General features: G+C 35.6%; 1 protein-coding gene across 1 annotated transcript in view; it reads left to right on the top strand.

The window, feature by feature from the left end:
• Positions 1-21,761, top strand: part of LOC113972789 (dihydropyrimidine dehydrogenase [NADP(+)]) — a 260,733-nt gene that overhangs the window by 148,358 nt on the left and 90,614 nt on the right. The window contains exons 13-15 of the mRNA XM_027694199.1: positions 2,137-2,205; positions 4,648-4,731; positions 21,565-21,685. Of these exons, the coding sequence (XP_027550000.1) occupies positions 2,137-2,205; positions 4,648-4,731; positions 21,565-21,685 (274 nt within the window). The remainder of the gene's footprint in view (positions 1-2,136; positions 2,206-4,647; positions 4,732-21,564; positions 21,686-21,761) is intronic.

Genomic DNA, 21,761 nt, shown 5'->3' with positions numbered 1-21,761 from the left:
CAAATTTCAGGAATCAGGAGGAAGGATGTGCTCTCCATGGATGCACCTGGGCTGGACCATATGCTGGACTTTCGAGAGATACCGTTTGGGGCCATTAAAGTTGCAGGAGTGGTAATGTGGTACATGGCATTGTAGGCACCAAAGATGTAAAAAAAAAAAAAAATTAGTGAGAAGAGGCTAAGAAGCTGAAATGTGATACAATTTCTGTTTATTGCTTCCCAATAAAACCTCTGATTTTTATCACTTATTATTCTATTTTCTTGCTATTCTCTTTCTAGGTAGTAGGAGATAATAGTCTGTGATTTCTTTATAAATTCCCGTGTGTGATTTTAGGAGTTGATTCAAACCTCAGCCATCACAGATAGTTCCCCTAAATGTTCACCCATGATAATTATTATTTTTTTTTTGTCATGGGTACTGATTCCAAATGAAAAGTTTGTAGAGGCATTTTGGGGAAGAATAATCACTCGAGGAAGGACAGTTTTGTTAGCAGAGTGCTGGAAGATATGTTTCCACCTGGGAATTAAGTTTCATTTCAAGTTATAAGAGAACAGTGGGGGGAAAAAGGAGAATAAAATCCCGACTATTTTAAAATTTTCATTATTCCCTTTGAGATCATGGTTTTCCTGTGAAGAGTCATGGCAGAAATGTAATTTTTCCTTTCAGTTATTTTTGTTATTGTAAACCACTGCTTCTGTCAAAAGTATGTACTTAATTTTAAATGTGAATGCTAAAACTAATCAGTATTAAATAAACATGTTGTCTTAATTAACAGCTCTTTGAAACATCACAGATCTTGTTCCTCCTCTTTTGTACACTCCCAGCAGAATTTTCAAATTTCATTAATAACACTTGATGTAATGTAACTCAACTCCTTATGAATATAGTCAGCCACCCTTGTTGTCTTACAACTTTCCCTGATGAAAACATTTGATTTGTTTTAAAGCTCAATTGTGCGAATTTCTGATATACTTTGGATTTTGACTGCAAGTGTGAAAATCTTTATCAAGTTGTCAGTGTCTGAGCTGCTGGGTTGTTTTGTTTTGTTTGTTTGGGGGTTTTTTTTGCTTTAGTTAAGTTAAAAAAAGCATAAATTTGACAAGATACAGTTTCTAGCTAAATTCCAGTTGCTTTATATTTTTCTCATATATAATTTCTTGAACTGATTTTTCGCAATTTTTGCTTTTAAAAATATTAGAGTCCTTTAAAAGAGATTTCTGTTTATTTCCAGAGTACTCAATTTGTCTTGAATATTCAAATAGGACATAGAGCAGATTTTGTCATAACATATAAAGCTATATAAGATTTTTCACAATTAAAAAAACTATGGTATAGGAGAGAGATTTTTTTTCTCTGTCAGAGGGAAATAAAAGCATGGCCAGTAATAATTGTGTGTGCTTAATGAAAAGCTTGGTGTTATATTTATGCCAGAGGTGGACACAAATGGGCACCTGCGGGCAAGGCAGGTGCTTTATCAAATGCTTTCCTTCTCAAAAGACTCCCATCCTGCAAACATCAACCAGGAGAGTGGATGGGTAGATAGTCTGCAAGTAGGTGGGTGGTAGATTGATTGTGGAGATTCATCAGAGCAAAACAATGGAAATAGTGGAAATAATGATGATGATAAGTGGTATTGTCCTTTTAAATGAATAGAATGTTACCTCACCATGTCCAATTTTCTCCATAGCTGCCTTACTTTTTAAAGTGCCTTTCCCTGCCTTCTAAAGATACTAAATATCTCATCTTTCTTATGGAGATAATTTGAGAGTTTGCAGTTTCCAACAATTGTGTGTGTTGAACAATTTTTCTACACTGTGCTTTTCAGTATTTACCTGAAATGAATGAGTCATTAACCCTCAGCATTATGGGAAGGTTTGAGAGAAGTGTTATGATGAGGGGGTGACAGATTAAGCCTATCCCAGATATCTTAAAAAACAGGGATACAATACATGAGTTTATATACTGTGTCTCACCCCCAGTGAAATCTGCAGCTGTATTTCACTGTATAGCTGGTGGCATGCAGCTGGTAGTTCCCATGTGCAGGTTGTGGCAGTTAAAGGCTGGAGTCACAGTAACGGGCTGTATTACAGAATATGGTAACATAGCTTAAAATGATTGCATGTGTATTCTTTACAGGTTCTGATTGCCAGTATCATGTGCAGCTATAGCAGGGAGGACTGGACTGAACTTTCAAAAATGGCTGAGGTAATGGTTTCCTAATTGTGTTTCTGCATATTTTTTTTAATTCTCCTTAAAAACAAGAGCTGCAGTAAGAAAGAAATAGATTCAAAGAGAAAAATGAAAATTTAAAACATGTCCATTGTAATTTGTTTATTCTGTGTTTTCATTAAAGTGATGGAAATGTAAATTTAAAGGAAATCTGTTCCATAAAAATGGTCCCTTGGATTTTTAAGCAGTACCTGCAAAGCCTTTAGTCTTTGAATCTATATACTTTTTATTTGCATTTTAAGCAAACTGTATATTATGACGGATGCCCTGATAAAATTTAATTCTACCTTTGAGAGCCTAACTTGATCTTACCTTGCCTACAGGCACACTAGTTTGACAGCACTAGAAGAAATTTTGAATATAAAACTCTTGAATATTTAAAGTATAAAAGGCTCATTTAATGCTATTCTAGTTTTAATACAGACTTTCAAAAATGATAGCTGAGAAAGCCAGCATATATAATAGCAGTCAGCAGGCTTTCTATGGTGTAAGTCCAGTCTTACAGAAATGCAAACAGACTATGCACCTGAAATTTCTATTCAATTTGAAGGGAAAAACTATTTAATAACGTGTACCTGTGTCCATAGGGAGTAGTATAAGAAATACTTGATTAAGACTGCAATAATTTCATTCAGAAAGGTGTCTATATCAGAATGGAATGCAAAGTTGTTATATTTAAATGAAAGTGTGTTTTCCACATAAATTATCTAGAGGAAATAAATAGCATAGTATTAACACATTTAAGCAAAGAAAAAAATTAGCTTGTCATTATTGCTAGCATTAGCTCAGATTTAAATGTTTTGTAAGTAATATTTTTTAAAATGTGTTTATATATGTGTGGATAGAGGTGTGTATATTTTGAATTTGTGTTTTCATATGGCAGAATGTTTGGACATTGTTGTTTATTTAGTGTCCTAAGCCCTCCTATGATGATGTGGGACGACACTTCTCTATTTTCTCTGAGCATTTTAAACCTGTGAGGAAAAAAGTCACTTTGGGGACTTAGGGAAGTGAAATTAAACATTATCAGTAGTTAGCTTGGTGATCTTCGACACTATTTCAATTTATACCTGTATTTACCTAATTGACCATGAAATCATTTTTTGGAATCTGTGCTTGACAGGAGCAGTGCCACTTTTAAACTGACTGAGATGAATGGCTTTATTGTGCCATTTGCTCCCGTTTTTTTAATTCGATGATACTGCTATCCACATTAAGACAGATAGTTCCAATCCGTGCTTGTATTTGTGTTACCCCTTTAGAAAAAAGTGGTTCCTTAAATGCAGTCAGTGATGTGTAACGTGTGTGGTACAACATTGTTCTGAAAAGTAGTTGTTGGTGTCTGCTCTGTGGAGAGCAGCACACTAGTTTGGGATGCTCTGGAGCTCACAGCTGAAGAGCAGTGATATTTAATCGCATGCGTAGGATCCTACCTAGGAGGTAATAGATGTGGCTTTCCAGAGAGCAGAAGCCCCAGAAGGTACTGCAGTGCCTCTCAGCAGGAGGGCGACCTATTCATACAAAAGGTCAGCTTGTCAGGGAGGCCGGCAGCAGCGCGGCATGGCCAGACTCGTGGAGCTGGCTGGAATGTGGAGGATTCCTGAAAGTGATGGATGGCTTCTCCCCTGCTCACGCACTTGGGGAGTTGCTGAACCATGGCCACACAGCAGGCAAAGTTACTCCAGTTCAATAAGCAAAAACAAAATGCAAATGCAAAACAACATCCTAGTTAGAGCCACGTGGAAGGCAACAGGAGAGATGTTTGTCTCGGGCGGAGCAGTTCAGCAGAAAGGAAGAGAAGCATGTCTTTGTGCCGCCGTTGTACAACTTGGCTCCTTTGCCTTTTTAATTGTAACTAATAGAGGGTGATGAAGAGAAATTAGCGTGAATAATATGTTTGTATAGACTTTTTTAATTACTCTCTTGTTCTTCAGAAAGAAAAATATTTAATGTCAAAAGCTATGACACAGTACAGATGCCTGCAGAAAATTTGGAGACTAAATTCATTAAAGCAGAAAGGAAAAATTTACTCCTGAGTTACAGTTCTTCAGAGCACAGCAACACCTGTGTAACACTGCCTGCCAAACCTCTCTTTCAGTGCTGCTCTAAGGCCCTGCAATTACATTGCATTTTTTAGCATTTTCCAGAACGAACTCTTTATTGTCCTTGTCTCTTTTTAATATATTTTTTACTTTAATTTCCTTAATAATTTTTGAAAACCACATAAATTTTTGAAATTTTTGTCTGTAATGATCAACACGTTCTTTTTCAGGGTATCATAACCATAGCTTTCTCTCTTTAAAAAATAAAAATAAAATGTCTAAAGAAATCTATATAGCATGAACAGTAAATGCTACAGGAGAGAGTGCATTACTTGAAGTTAATTCTGCATTTTTTTTCCTTCTACATGTTTCACAGGTTGCTGGTGCTGATGCACTGGAGTTAAATTTATCATGTCCTCATGGTATGGGGGAGCGAGGCATGGGACTGGCCTGTGGGCAGGTAGGACTGTAACTGCAATCTCTTTAATGTCCCTTCAGCAACATTGATAGTTACTCCTCAGGGGGGAAGACACAAGCAGCAGATTACTAGCTTGAGATTTTTAGGTTGAATGTGTTTAAATATTTAGTGCTAAAAGAAAAAAAATATACAAAAGCTGAGAATGTACAAAATGCTTAGTTTTGCTAGAACAAAAGTGCACTATGTATTTGGCAAGGAACATGATGAAAACAAATAATTTCTGAAAAGCACTTGGACAGAATTTGTAGGTTTCCATTTCAGTACCCTGTAAGTATCTTTAGATCACAGTCTAGTAACTACTGTGTATATCAATAATGATTTTGAAGGACGTGAGATATGCACCCGATTCGTTTCACAATCTTTGGCATATAAATCTAACTGACTTATAGAGTCACAGAAGAGAGCATACATTCTGGTAGTACCATGTACAGCTAAGATCTTCTCTTATAAGATCCTGTGTTCTGTAACCTATAGATTTGTTGTTTTATATGATTTAGGTTGGAATTACCTGTGCCTGATATCTGTGCCATGTAGAAATCTGTTGCAGTTTATCAATACATCCCATGATTTCAGTTAGGAGAATGTGCGGTGTTGTGCTCATGAGAAGAAAATAGACATGTACAAACCCCAATTCCTGTACTAATATCCCTTTGAAGTTTTCAGATTTTTGCATGTTTTGGTCATGGTTTGAAATTTGTTTTGACTCTGAAACATGCCCAAATATGGTGAATTGTAAGTCTCTGAAAAATCTTGGTTCACGGTCTACCAGGAGAGATTTTCTAAACTTTGACCATCACAATTTCAGAAATATGAAACCTGTTTGATTTCCCATCTTACTACATTTTAGGGAGAGGGGAAGAAGAGGAAGGAGATCCAGAGTGGGAGTGATGATTATATACCCTAAAATCAACATATTATTATTCACTTGACCTCTTTGTAGAGGGCATCTTAATTCATCCTCACTTCCTCAGTTAAACACAACACTTTTAAGAACTGAGGTGTGGTTGGATAATTAAACCATTAACTTTCCTAAGCTAGGAAAGCAGTAGGAGTTGTAATCACTGCAACTACGGACACACTACAGGTATACTTTTATCATAGCAACACTGTCAGGAACAGTGAACTGGACATTTTATTGTTTTCTGTGAACAAAATTATGTCAGTCTGGTCCATGCGATAGATTATTGTTTTTAATGAAAGTCATTTGGATGCTTTTCATGGCCAGTGGTCATTTACTGGAGTTATGATTAGAAATGGGAGAGAATCAAAAAAACTCTCCAGGATAACACTAGGAAAACAGTAGTAGTTATTATTAACTTTTTTCCCTGAATTGCATTCAACAATAAAGTGCTATTGTAGTCATCTTTGTAAGTTTTTGAAGAAATTCCCACCCTTCACTCAGCAGAGTATAACTCAGCAATTTGGCTTGTCCCTACTTGAGGTGGCAGTGCTCTGTAGAAGGGTGTAGTTTGGTCAGGAAGAGCTCTGAGGGTTTTGCATAGAAACCAAAACAGGCTCCTTTCAAGCATGGGGTTTTTTATTTTTTTAAGGCATATGTTATTTCCAGCTTTCAGTGGTTGGAATAATGTATGCATGTGAAGTTGCTTAGATGTGTAGTCAGTAGGGAGCTGTCTGGCTACATGAGTTTTTACATATCTTTCAGCTATTGTAAAATCAGAGAAGCAAATGCAAAATCTGAGCACTCAGGGCTATCGTGTGGATTTGTGACTCTCCATGGAGGAGATCAGATCCATGAAGCAAGAAGAAGATTATATATACATATATATTTGTATAATAATAAAATTTCTGTCTTTCCCATGCAATATAGGTATTCTTTGGAATGTTTAATATATACTACTCTTGCTTAAATACGTTCTTTTGTTTTCCTAACTGTCTTACCAAAATGAGAGCTCAGAAAAGAATTGACTTCTTTAAATGAATGTATGAATAAAATAAGCCATGTTTAAAGGGCTAGATCCTAGTGTTCTTCCTCAGAGTTGGCTAAAAATAAATTATAGTGACTTTAAACGTAGATTATTGAAGCAAAGGGTGGGGATAAACTGGATAAAGGAGAGACATGTGCAACAAGATTTATCAGTAGCCCTTCAGGGGGCTTAAATGTGTGGTGGCCCCTGGAGGCCCCATCATAAAATAGAAAAGTACTGGAAAGTATTTTGGCTTTACTCCTAATTTATTAATTTTTTTCCCCAGAGCTGAAGTCAAATAGGTCATACATGGGTGGTGTGGGCAAGAGAGGGCTCATATATGCTCTGGAAAAAAAACCACTACTTGATATCTGGAAGTCAGGGCATGAGGCTTTGAGAGGCAGAGCAGCTTTCCTGGTTGTACAGTGAAGCAGGTTTTCTTAAATCTTTTTGATAACATAATCCATATCTTCATAGGAAATTTTTTTAAGGATTAGGTGCCTTTCATGCCTAAGCACATTAAATCCTCAGGAAACTACAGAAATTGCTGAGATGAAAAATAAGGGCAGAAAAATGTGTACTTTTACTATGTATATTGTCTAAAATGTTCTGCCTTTTTGTTGTTGTTTAAAAAAAAAAGGCAAGGAAAGGTTAATTACACTCTCTACTTTTTCTCCTCATTCCAATTCCTATGGTGTGCCTAAGGGTAAGTGTACAAATCTGGGAACATCAGATTCGTGTTCTCTATCCTATTTTGTTATCTAGTCTCAAACACTTCCACTGTTCTATACCAACTGCAAATTTAAAAAGTTCCGGATATATCCAAATTATATATATAAAGATTGGTACTAGGCATAGTTGTTTGTTTTATACTGAATTACAGTTCTCAGCTTTTATTTGATTTTAATTCCAAGTCATTAGTGCAGACACTCTGGCGCCCAAACAGCATAGCTAGCCAGAGGGTAATATTAAGAGGCATCTGTATTGCTGCCAATAAGTTACTTAAAGCTGGTTCTGTATAAAATGTCAATTATATTTACTAATGCTGATTAATGATAATAAAGTTAAGGTTTGTATTCTTTTGTAGCAATCTGCAACTGAAAAGTGGATATCATGAAAAATTGTAATAGAATTTCCATTATTATCTGTAACAGCGCTAACGCACAAGATTTCTTTGAATCAGATAACCTGTGTGTACAAAACATTTAATAGTAAACATAAAGACAATGTGATGAACAGCAGATTTTTGAAAATGACAGCTTTCCCATTATAGTTCATTACTGTAGTAATTTTAGCATAAAATTATGAAAATAATAAATCAAACCTATAAGATGGTAGCACTTGCTTTTCAGTGTTTAACTTCTGGAGTTGTATTTGTGGTGTACTTTCGTCTTTCACTGGAAACCAGGCAAAGATGTTTTAATTTTTTTTTTACTTATCAACAAATTTAGGGGTTTTGCCTTTTTGGTCCAAAAGTCAGCCAGTCTCTCCAGCTGCTCTGCCAAGAATGAATAAATAGTTAAATTGAGTCGGTAATCTGGGTTTTCCTTTGCATTTCTGCTACATTTTGTGTCATTCTTTGTTGTCCAGATGAAACCCTAGGTCTAGTAATTGTGATGTGTATACCCCTAGAAACATTAAAATAAGATCAATTAGGATGATTGATACCCAAAGCCTTCAAAAATATCAGTGTTATTGTCACTATTAATATCAGTAATATTATCACCAATATCCTTGGCCTAGTGGGGAGTAAAAAACAATGGAGGGAATAAAAGAGCAGCCTACAGCTGCAGTGACAAAAGGTAGTGACAAAAATGCTGCAAGAGTAGCAGCAAAGAGGGAAAGGTAATTCTCTGTCATGTCAGATGATATAGCAAGAGGCAAATTCCAGCCTGAGTATTTCAAATTGTGTCTTATGAAAAAATTCTGCAGGAAAGTGATGGAGTTCAGGAACACGTTGTCTGGTGGCCTGTGTACTTTCCATCTCTGGAGCTTTTAGGGCTCAAACAGGCAAAGCCATGGTCAACCTCACTGGTGTTGGTGCTAGTCCCACTCAGAGTGGGAGCTTGGCCAAACTGCCCTCCTGCAGTTCATTTCTGTGGTTCTGTGGGTTCACCCTGTTGAATTCCTACCCAAAGGCACTGCATTGTTTGTATCAGGAATAGGAAATGAGCAGTGGATAACAGGAAGCACAAGGACTTACCTATTCACTTGGGGTGAGATAATCAGTATGAACAAGGAGATCTGAAGTCAAAAGCAACAAATCTCATATTCAAAGATCTCAACCTAAGTTCAAGAACAGAGATTCTTTGTGCTGTAAGCAAATATTTTAAAAGTTAAAAACATCCTGGCATATAAGTATTTCATATTGATTAGTCATACCTTCTAACCTCCAAAATATAAAAAATCTTTGCCTATCTCAGCATTTAAGTTTTAGGTTTGGGGTTTTTTAATTGATATTGAAAGTGAAATGTGTATGTCTCTTGTGAGCACTGAAATCCAGATCCTGGTGGTTTAACTATTCATATCATATGTAAAATGAATTTGTTTTGTGGTTCTTTTCTTACCTTTATTTTCATTTTACTTCAGCTGTAGTTGCTACAGCCTCTGCTGCTGGCTGTGTTTATGTTTATTGCCTGCAATTAGGAGGCAAGTTTCATAAAAGCCTACATTGCCTCATTCAGAAGATGACAAATCTGTCAAAAACAAAAAGCAAAAAAACCCCAAAACCCTGGTTACTCTGCAAAGATGAGAGCTGGCTGCATGGCACAATTAGATTTGCTCTGCTGTACCTTGGAAATAGGAAAGATGAGGCTGCTTTTTAATTGAAGTGCACAGTATAGCATGCTAATTCGTTGTTGCTCTGCCAGCAAGGGGCTTGAAGTATTTTAAATAAATGGTGCCCCAAACAGAATTTGATTATATCTGTGTTCATGTGACATTCTACTATCAGCCTACAATAATATGCTGGTTAAGTATAATTCATTGAGTCCTGCAGGCAGTATTAGTTCTCGCTCTTCTCTTCTTTATCAGTTATTGTAATGAATTAATGCCAAGTACAGCTACACTGGGCTATGGAACATGGAACATTAGCACCCAAAATCCAGTGTAAACCGGTATACTCAAAGTGACGTTTGTGTTGGTGTTTGCAGTAGAGTTTCAGGATTTAGTCTTGTTGTTCTCTTACATTGGCCACTTTCATCCATTTTGGCTGGATTGTAAGAATTTAAGTGCTAGCTGATCTCGGTGTCTTTTGTCTGGCACTGCCCTCTGTTGCTTTGGGGCATGTTTCAACCCAATGACCTGTTTCAGTCATGTTTCTCAGAGTCAAAACTCTTTCAAAGATGCTGTATGCAAGTTTCATAAAACTAGGCAGCTAGGTAGGGGAAAGAAACTGTCAGCTGCCCAAGCTAATGGATATGGATATGAATAGCAACCTTGGTAGTTCAGCTGAGGGAAAAGCTCAGGCAGAGGCAAGAAATTCAATCGCAAGGTGCAGGCTCCTCAGGAACAAGGATTCCTTGGTTCAGGCAGTGATGCTGTTACTCTGTGTGTGCAGTGATGTGCTGTGCTGGGTGTTGTTTTGCTGGGAGGGAATCTGGGGTGTTCAAAGATGCTGCTGATTGCCTCCTCCAACTCCTGCAAATGTAGATCTAAGCACACTCTTTTGCAGGCCAGGAGATGTATTTTGTGGACTGACATTCCTGGTCCCACACTGATCATGGTCAAACATGATACTTTATGATAATTCAGTTTTGTTGTTTAACCTCTTTGGATTATTTTTTTCACCTTCCCTACTTTCAGATGTGTCTGTTTCTTTTCTTTTTCCATTCATTCCTTCTTTAAAACTTTCCTCATAAACTAAACCCTTTGCTGAGTTGCTTCCAAAGTAACAGTTGACTCATGAGCTATTTCACTGGAAATCTGAGCTGGAAAAGCTTGATGACTTTATGGTCATTCCTGCGTAGGTGACATCGCTCTTCTTCCTCTGCTACCTGAGGATTCATTTTCTTTTCTGTTGCCCTTGCAAGATTCAGGTATGATTAAATGTTGTGATTTAAATGGATTTCTTCCATGTGTCCTTTATGTCCTCATATATTCAATTTTTTGTAGTATGTAAAAGAAGACAATACTTAATAATGAATCATGACAGTTAATTGGTGTTTTGTCTTAAGAATTCCACTTTCATACACTGAAGAAGAAATGAATTAAGATCCAAAGTTTAATAAATTCATCCTCAGAACACTATTCTGTAATTTTATATTGTGGTTTGACAACATTTAATCCCCTTTTATTGCTTTGAAGGATTTTTAATTGAATTACTCAAAAGACAAAATGGAAAATAAAAAGGGATTATAAATAGGACAGTAATGTTAACAGCACTACCAACTTGCTGAAATTTTTTGACATGCTATGGCTGTTAATAAGGTTTTAAATACTGTTTATGTGTGGTGACTTATATTTATGTATGGAAAGCATTCTCTGTGGAATATATTTAGAAAATATAATACATTAGAAAATGTAAAAGTGATTCTCTTTCCTTGGAAATCATGAAGATGTGAAAGCAATTTGAGGATACCCTTATTTTCAATCTCACTGTGATGGAAGCATTTCTGCTGAAATTCACATTATGTTTGACAGGTGTCACAATGAAGATTAGTTTGGCCAAAATATCACTGACCTGCCACTGTTTAAAAAGGAGACAAAAAGATCTTGGCTATTTTAATGACACTTCAGTAGTCTAACTACAATGAAGCATATAGTGAGTGGTTCCTGTAAAGAAACAAAACCATTATTTTTTTTAAACCAAGTGGCAACCTGTACTTGTTTTTGAAATTGTATTTAATGCCCTGAGAACTTTTCAGAAAAGGGAAATTTAGAAAACTCTGGCAAGCATATTTCTGTGGTTAAATGTCCAGACCCTGTGGATTGCCTTTGGATATGTGGTTGCAGCATAAAGTTATTGCAGTTTTTCATAACGATGGTATCTGATAAACAGGATTTATTGGAAAGGAAATGATCACCAACAAGTAACTGTTGAGGTAAAATAAAATATTTTAAGATTGTTTATCTTGGTGCACAATAAAAGTTATTCACACAGTGCACATTTATAGCTTTTTCTTTCTGTGGTTTCAGTTTTATCCCACTGTTTGATGAAGTTAATTAACAGTGTGTTAACTAGTCTCTTCACTGCCTACTCAAGAATTTTCAGGACTAGTGTCATACTTCTTTACATTTTGCCTCAGCTCCTGGTAAAGTTAGACAGTTTGCTGGGAATCTTGCTCTTTACAGTAGGACAAATCTCAATACAAGACCATTTGATGATCATTTAGAAGCTGAATGGCAAATTCTTCTCAGAGCATAGATTTTAAATTCCCTAATTTGGTTGTTTCAAAGGTTTAGGATTTCCTCAACTATTTAGTATCTTCTGCCTCATTACTATAGGAAAGGACAGGGCTTGCCTACCCTGACCACAAAAGAAAGCTATTTGTAGCTGTAGCACTCATATGTTTGGGTTCTGTGCTTCCCTTTAGAATATTTCATGTATGACGTAAACCTAATCAAATCTTTATGCCTTCTAGCAGGTGACCTCTGCATGAACTAAAGAGCTGAAATATTGTTTAATCATGCTATATACCACTTTTTCACAGTGCTACAAGAAACATTAGTTTGGTTGGTTAGAAACAACCAAGATAAAATATTTTTGTCTGTCAGGGGTAAAAAGGCATTTTTATTAGTCAACACTTCACATATACCAATGCTGTTGATAAATAAATCTTTCCAGTTAGGATGTCTAAGAAAGTTTATAATAGGTAAATGTGCAGTTTCGCATTTTTCACTTAGAATGTTTAAGCCCAATTGGTATTGGAACAAATAATTTGTTAATTTGAACTGCCAATCTGTGCATCATGCTTTCAGGCAACTATTATTAATGTTTATTCTGACAACCAAAAAAAATCATCTGACTCCCTTATATTACATTAAAACCAATAGCTATAAATTGTGTGATTGCTGCAGTTTTAACTGACATATCTCAATGAAACAAAAAGAGAATTTTTCCTATCATGCAAGATAACTATAGACATATATTAAAAGCCTTAAAGTTAATTTTAAAAGTAGAAAGTTTTCTAACAGTGATGTTTCTTCTGGGTGCTTAGAATAACATTTTTAAATTAAAAGTAAGTGAAACAAAACCCAAACATTCTGAACAAGGAAAAATATTGTGGTTTGACCACCTACACAGAGAATCAGTTTTCAAAATAAATTCAATTGTTTCCTTGTAGTACTGGGAAGAAAACAAAAAATGTTTCTGTGATGTGAAAAGGGAGTAATTACAAAGCTGACTAAAGGCAACCACCAACCTTTTAAGTTGTGCTTGATCTTGACATGACTCTAATTGTTGTTCTAACTCCCAACGCAAATATATGTTTTTTACTTTTGTTTACTGGTCAATCAAAAATCTACAGCTCATTTTTGACCTTGTCTGCACATTGGTTTTCAGTCATGAGGTGTGACATTATTGAAGAAGGGATATAGGAGTGCCATGCTGCTAATAAGGTATCCAAAGCGGATCATCAACACAGCACTTTGATAAATGTGTTCTTGAGATTGGATACTGACCTGTATTAAAATTGACAGCTTTTAGATGTGATATGTTGAAACCTGTTGGAGCGGGTTCTTTTTGTTTGGGGGTGGTTTTTTGTCTGTGTTTTGACATACTGTTAAGCATCGTTCATTTGTGCAGCTCCAGTAGTGTAGTACAACAAAGAAACACTGCAACAACTTATTGTTCCCTTTTCCTTATTTGGAATAGAGTGAGGTGATCAAAGACTATTTTTCTTGTGCTTTTAACATCTTTTAAAGGTTCTAATTGTAGAGCTGAAGTAGGGAGAAATGGTTATTTTGATACCAAAGGAGAGTAAGACAGAAGAGGGAAATGGGGATCTGCTAAAATTGAAATTCTGATTCTGTAAAAACCTTTTATGTGTCTTTTCAGGATTATTTGGTTAAACACATTTAAATTTATAGTTCTGTTATTTGCACCAATTTGTTCTTCCAGTTTTTCAAAGTAGCGTGAGAAGAGCCTGTGACTCCTTTGAGAAGTAGCAGCCACAGTAGTGGCACAATCTCATGCTGGCTTTTCTCAATACCCACTGTTATCTCTCTCAGTATAGACAGGGTCTCAGAGCTTTGACTTCTCAGCTCAGCCATGACCAAAGCCTGGACCTAATCCAGAGTGACTTGATTTTGTCCAGTGACACATTGGTATCACTGGAAGAAAAGGAGAATCTCAATTAGGCTCCCCCAAGTGGAACTTTCAGTGACTGATCGGAAGAGCAGCTGATGAAATCGTGACAACATGCTTGCAGCTTTACTATAAATTCATGAAGTCCAAGTATCTAAGAATGGAGCTAGGTGGCAGGAGTTTTTTAGGTCTTACAACTTACCATGGGGGGGAGGGGGGGAAATTGAATCAAGTCTCTCGACTCTTGCTTAGATTTTTACTTTGGTGAAAACATCTATGAATTGGAAGTCATTACTCTCTATAAATATTTTTTTAAATTAAATTAAAATACAAGATAAAAATACAGTCTTTACGTGGTCTCAAGTGGTAATGATTTTGTCTGAGTGAAAAGACTATAAGCAAAAGAAAGAATATAAAAACTGTATTTTTGAAGCTATACTTCTGCATCTTAATCTGCAGTATTTTGTAAGCAAAAATGTGCTTGTTTCACTAGTAGGACTTGTTTAGTTAAATAAGATATCTTTTCAGTTTAAAAATATTACAGGTTTTGTTCAAATTATAAAGAGAACATTTTACTATGTAGAAACAACATAAATGTCTTAATTTACCCAGTAGACTTGTTTTAAAAGACTTTTTTAAGTAAAGGAGCATTTTAGAGTATGTAAGAGAGTAAAAAATAAATATGTCCTTGAATTAAACCAGTGAGCAGTAGTCTCAGTGCATATTGTTGCTATGGTAGTTTAGTTAAATGGTAACTATGTGAAATTTGCTTCATTTTTCTCATCTGAATCTCTGATCTTTTAGCAATTCTTCCCTCAGAAAAACCCTCTACAACCTCCCTTCATATTAAAAAGACCTCTTGTTTCAAAGTACAAGTTAATCAAAAAAAGCTGAAGGCCTAAACTGGAATGAAACATTTTTATCCTACTGGAACAAAATATGAAATTATCCATTTTGGGGTGGTTTTGAATTTTTATCCTGAATAGGATTTTCCTGTACCATTTTATTGAAGATATTTAATGAGCTTTTGAAATTTGGGGTTTTTTTGGTTTTTTTTTGGCTAAACTACTATACCTAGGATCTCATGCAAAAAAGCAATACAACTGCAAAAGGGTCGTAAATTCCCATACTGCCGTTATCTCTAAAAGTTTATTTTGTGACATTGGTTTCACATCACATCATATCATAGATTCTTACCAGAAGGATATAAACTACATTTTTGTGAGGCTGACCAGGCTAACCCAAAGCCTCTGAAGTAATTTGGGCATTTTTTTTAATTTTTCCTAATATATATGGATAGCTTCACATACAACTGTGAAAACTGTTATTCCTGCCTTAGGTTAAACTGCCTCATTTCTTTCTTCTTGACAGCTGCGGTCAATAGATGTTGACCAAAAGCTGTCAAATTTCCTGAGAAATGAGGAAGAATTTTTTACTCCAGATGAGAAGTGGAGAGTTATTCATCTTCCATCCTGGGAAATCCTTCCGTTATTTTGACAGGCTTTAAAAGAATTGTTAGCTTTAATTAAGTTTGAAATGGGACAAATGCACAACCTAAGAAGACAGTTAGAAGACAGTAAAATTAACCATGAGATTCTGCAATGGTGACTCTTTTGCTATAGTGATTGACTGCAATTCTGTATTTAGATACTGTGGAAATTTTGTGTAGGTTTAGAGAGAGACAGTTTTATGAAGACAGTGTTGGGACTCTCATAGGAGGAGGGAGAAAATACCTGTGGAGAAGATCAATAGTTATATATATATATATATAAAAAAAAGTGGTGGAAGCTAAAGATACTGATTTGCGATGTTTTAAGCTGGAATTCCCCTACTTTTACTTTTTCTTCATATTTTAAGGAACTCTTTCCATTTCCCATAGCTATCAATGCTATTTTGGAAAATGTATCTACTGTTTGGAATGAGGAAGTTAACCGTAGAACATTTTTTCATATGAAAAATTCCTCCAATGATAATAGATATAAGGGGATACAAAATCTTTCTGAAGAGCCAGTTCAGAAAGAAAATCTGCCATGAGAAGAATGCAACAATGAGGGACGCTCGATGCCGCTTGTCTACTAACTGTATATAAGGGATCTCATGTCTGTTAATAAAAAGACAAAATAAGACCTCTGTAACTTACTGTCAGTATTTAAAATTGCAAATATGCTGAAATAATGCATGATTTAACTATAAAACTCATTGGCAAGAGATATATATGAGAATAGGTATGTGGCCATCAAAGACTTTTATGTATGAGGCAGATGAGACTTATGCTTGCATTAAATACAATAAAGTATTTTAATTTCTGAAACTTTTTGTTTAGTTCATTTTAATCAGTGATAGATGAGGTTCAAGGGGTTTACATGCAAAGTCTTAATGCATCTTGCAACACTCTTTGTGCCATCTAGAACTTCCTAGCACAGTCAGGATAATGGATTTGCACAAATCATCAGTGTGACCTGTGGTGATAAATCCGGTAGTCCTATGTAAGGAATCCTTCATACATATGTAAAGTCAGGATTTTGTCTGAGAAAAGTTATGTTTTCATACTTTCCACAACTGCACAAGTCATCCTGTTCTTAGTGAGACAGAACTGCTACCATTATTTATGGTCCATTTTATGTGGCACTATGCTTGTAACAAATGTGGATAGAGCCTTTCCCAAATCTTCATTTGCGAAGCCTAGCCATGATGAATTAGACAAGATCAGCTAATGTGGTCTACTTAGTGGTAACCTTTCTTATTAAGTTCTTGGGGGAAATTCTGTAACAAGTTTATTTTTATGACATCTTTCAGACTGACATTTGTATTCTTTATATGTGCACACACACATATGTACACGCACTCACACACATGTGCTTCCTGAGGACTATTTGCATAGTTAGGAAACACATGTTTGTTACCCTAAAGTAGTTATATTTCTGTCTTTTGCATTACTCAAATAGTCTGAAAAACTATTTAAATTCAATTATGAAAAATATTTCTGTTGTTACTGTGGAAAGTATCTCATGGTTATTCCAAATTATTCCAATTATCTATGGTATTCCAAGGAATGAAGTGCAGTTTCTGCCAGACAAACCTTTTTGGGTCCTTATGCAAATGATGTAGTAAAAACTGGGCTCCAAAGCAAGGTGAGTTGTAGGAGATGCACCTCAGGCTATCTGACTCTCCTCTCTCCATTTATTGAACAGGTGTAATAGTAATTCCCTACCTCAGAGAGGTGTTCTGGATACGGTGTAAATATTGTGCAGTAACAGGATAGTGTAAAAATGAGAACCCTGCAAGAACATTGAAAATAGGTCACAATAAAAATTTCCAAAAATCTGCAGCCAGATATTTATGTGGTAATCTCATCATGGTTTTGTTTCTTTCCATGAAACACAAGGAGAGGTGACCTACTCTATGCACAGCATTTTCATGCTCCTTTTTAAACATGCAGGATGTATCTGCCTTGGGGGTGATAGGCCAGGGGATTCATCTCATTACTGATGCCAAATGCAATCAGTAGACAACTTGCTGCTTTAATTTCTGAGGTCTCATAGTTATGGTTGTAGTTAAGCTTATCATGTGATCATTTAGAAAAAAAGGTGAATGGTTGTTTTTCCTCTAGTATATCTACCCATTGGCAATGAGTAGTTAGGATTAAAAGCTCCATCTAGCCCAAGGCTATAATGAATATTCAGGAAAAATGATTCTGTACTGCTGCTTAGGGAAGTAAAAAGACAACCCCTGTAACATTCAAATCTCCTGTGCCTTTGGAATAAACAAGCAATATTTGATTAAGAACAGGAAGACAGAAGACACACTGATGTACAGCTCATACCAAAAGAGACTTTATATGGTATTAAATTGCCAACAGATTCCTGTAGGTACACTGCATGAAACAATATTATCTTTTAGCTGATGTTAATTTTACCAAGCTTTTATTTAGATAGGGTTTGTTTAAAAAAAAATAAAAATACAGCAGATTAATGAAGTGTGGTTGCAATGGATGTCACAGTCCATTGAAGCATTTGTTCATTCTTCTGGATTGACACACAGTGCAAAATTATGCTACACATTCTGTAACAATTTCACTGTATCATTGTTAATAAGAGAACCAACAAACCTAGTTATGTGTAATGAAAGAAGATAATTTATAGCAGCATGGTAGACTCTGAACCAAAAGCATTACTAAATGTACTAAATTAAGCAGAATAGTATTTTATTTAGTTCATATTGTTGATTTTGCGAATACAAATGCCCATCTGTTTTTACAGCTTATGTTATTACGTTTTACTTGTCAAACCATTTAGAAAATATTTCTTAACTGTGCAGGCTTCATCAACCACTTTATCAATGATAAAAGCTGCAGGCACTTTCGTAAAGTTGGATTGGGATAAAAAAAGATATTTATGTTGTATTAGCAGTGACAGGTATTTTTTATAATGTGATTTACAGACCTCAAGATTCGTTCTTTCACAAGTTATATGCTCATCCCTTAAAGTTTTATAAGTCCAGTCTCTGCTTAGAATCAGTAAAACCAATTTGTAAATTGGGGTCAGTCTTTCACAAATCCAGGTAGGTGGGAGGCCCTCAATCAGCTGAATTAATTAGGCAAAATAAAGCCCGTACATAACCTCTTCAGAACTAGTTTTTGGTATCATGCTACTCATGTTGTTAAATTTGAACCCAAGTTTAAAACTTTGCTAAATATGACAAATTATATTCTCAGAAATCTGAAGTTTTGAACTGCATTTCTTTAGTCAATGATTGCATTTAGAAGTAAATTCTCTGTTTCTAATCACTTTAATGTTTCTCAACATTTGTGTTCTTGTGTGACCTCTGCAAATTGTTCTTAGTCTAAAGGCAAACTTCTGTGAAGATGTTGTGCACCATTCAGTGAAATTCTCATGGTTTATATAAATGTAGTTTATTCATTTCCTATGAAAATTAGCTGTCCATTGACATGAGTATCTTTTGTTTTCAACCATCTGAATGCTTATGATGCATTTTTCCAAGTCCTCAGTGCAAATATAGTAGAGAATTATGAAATATATAAATTAACAAATAACTTTTCTGAATGATCTAAAGAAAATGTGAGTTAAAAAATAAAAAGAGGCATGGATATTATTACTTTTTGAGAATATGTTAGTTGCCTATAGAGCACTGGTATTCTCAATGGAGTGACTTCATGGCATAGAAGTCCCCCTGGCAGCAGGGAAGCTTAGTCTGTGACCACTGGACACTTGCAATGTCACTGCTGTGAGGGGAGAAAGGATGCGCTGAGGTGTCTCACTGGTGTTGGCCACTGCACTGGGAGGAATCTGAGCCAGAGGGTCTGGAGGCAGAGCAGAGCAAGGAGGTGGAGGAGGAGGGTGGAAAATGGATCATCTGGATGCTGCATCAGGACTCGCACTGAAAAGGGAAGCAGCGAGATACATTATGCTTGTGTGTGTGTGTGTGTGTTTTCGGTGTGGTGCAAGGGTAAACAGTAGTTTTTTAAAGTTAGCCAGTATTATCTTCATGTGATATTTATTTCAAGAGCAAATGAATTAGATAAAATATTACGGGAGAAAAAAAAATCACCTCTAGAAATACCTTTTTCAGTCCAAAATTGTCAACTTTAATGGAAATTCTAATTTTTTGCATAAAATTTATCACCTTTCCACTGACTGTCTCACTATACAGCAAAGCACTGTGTTCACTTTTGTTTCATTTTTTTGTATATTTCCTCACTAAACATTCCTATTTTTTCCTTCAGTTGAATTTTCAAATAATTTTCCTATTAATTTACTTGTGGTTTTATTGCTACCAAAAATGGGCAGTTTTCCAAGGCCGATACAAGCGAGCCTTTTAAGGGCTTTGTCTAATCATGTGCCGTGCAATCAGATATTTGAACTGTTTATTAGCTTGAGAAATAGAAGACTGTTCCATTGCATTCATTACATTCATCTTGGTGTGTGAGAAACAGAATGATTGAAAATAAAGATCTTTACTTACTTTTGGAGAAAAAAAATTAGTCAATTATTATTTATTAAGAAAGACAAACTAGAGTGAAAATTGGTTTTGTATGAAAGACATCTCTGAACAAGTTATTCAGTGTAGATTAAAATAATTGTATTTTTTAAAGCATTAGTGTGTGTAGGAGTAAGAATTTTTATGGCAGCACTATAAGCACAATGAAGTCAGCATAATGAGTTATGTGGTGCCAACATCCTGAACGTTATTACAAGGATTTCTAAGGAGAAGAATTAACATAAAGGATATACAATTCATGTCTTCTAGACGGGCTATCATTTCTGCATTGGGCCTCAAGGAAATTCAAAACAGAAATGAAAGTCAAAGATGCAACTACTTTCATACTGCCGGTGCAGCGTTCATACATATTTCATGGAAGCTGCATGGGCGGGGAGATCACCATTTTTATAGGAATGGCACAGCTAAGTCTTAGGGCTTTACTGTTCATGTCAAGCACTGTGTACTTTCTAGGAACACAGCCTGTGGGGTTTTTTGTTTGTATTTAACCACTGGTGTAAAAAGAAAAAACAAAAGGGGGGTATTTCCTGTGTGTTCACTAGGCTGGCAACCTTGCTGTCCACCGGATTGTTTTAAACTAAACTTCATTTAGTCCCATCCCTTTCTCAGTTACTACACAGCAATGCAGGTTTCTGAGATTTTACAATATCCAAATGGGAGGAAATAATTCATATATGACATTTCATTATCTGAGTGATAAAGACTTAGTAAATGTAAATAATTGCTGCAGTACCAAATAGCTGACTCACAGGTAATACTTGTAGTAAATCCTAAATCTTGTGATAGCACCATTCAATTTTTAATCAGAACGTGCACCACATTCTACATGGATCAGTATTGCAAACTTTAAGGTATTTGTTGAAGAGCATTATCAATTGGCAACAAAAAAAAAAAGAACCCATACTAGGAGTTATATTGAACAATAACCATTACATGCACCAGATGCAGATGTTAGTTCCACTGAGCTATTCTCAATGGAAAGGATAGTTGATTACTGTCTACGTTAGAACCTATTCCTTAAGGGAAGTAAATGCCAGGAAATCAGGAAAAGCCAACACTTGAAGATTTCGATTTCTGGCTTTAACAGAGAAGTTTTTGATCTTTCATTTACATTGTGGCCATCCTGAGCTATTCTCAGAGTTCAGAAATGCTGAATTGTGTTCTGATAGCCCTAGAACGTCGATTCATCCCTGTTGTTCTGATCAAGGCATAATCATCCAATGCTTCAGGTTCACATTATTCCATAGGATACTGCTTAGTTTTAGTATACCTTACATAGAGTGAGTCATTAAAACTGAAAAGCAAATTTTGAAATAAATAGGTAAAGAAAATCTCTGTCATCCAAAATGGTGTTTTTCTCTCTCTGGGAAGGGAACATTTTGTGATATTTTTGTCTTTTTGAAAAAAAATTGATTTTTTTTTCATACACTAACCTTTCCGTATTGGATTTGCAGTTATTCGATGTGTCTGAAATAAGTTATCTAATGAGATAAGGTTCAGTTCTGATATACAATTTCACAAAATTGCAGTATAGCCACTTATAGCAAAGTTTTCTATTTCCTTGATATACCTTTTGTTCATATTACTTTTAATTATGTTCTGTGTTTATATGACCTATTTGAACAGGATCCAGAGCTGGTACGGAACATCTGTCGCTGGGTTAGACAAGCTGTTCAAATTCCTTTCTTTGCCAAGCTGACCCCAAATGTCACTGATATTGTGAATATTGCAATGGCTGCACAGGAAGGTGAGTGACTCCAGTGCACAAGCTGTGCAGATTTACTAATTTACTGGATGGGAGATGATAGAAGTGTTACTGGAAT

The sequence above is a fragment of the Neopelma chrysocephalum genome, unplaced genomic scaffold, assembly GCF_003984885.1.
Source record: "Neopelma chrysocephalum unplaced genomic scaffold, ASM398488v2 Primary Assembly neopelma1_97, whole genome shotgun sequence".
In the NCBI taxonomy this organism is placed as follows: Eukaryota; Metazoa; Chordata; class Aves; order Passeriformes; family Pipridae; genus Neopelma; species Neopelma chrysocephalum.
Note: the sequence above shows the minus strand (reverse complement) of the source record. Positions and strands in the feature narration are given on the sequence as shown.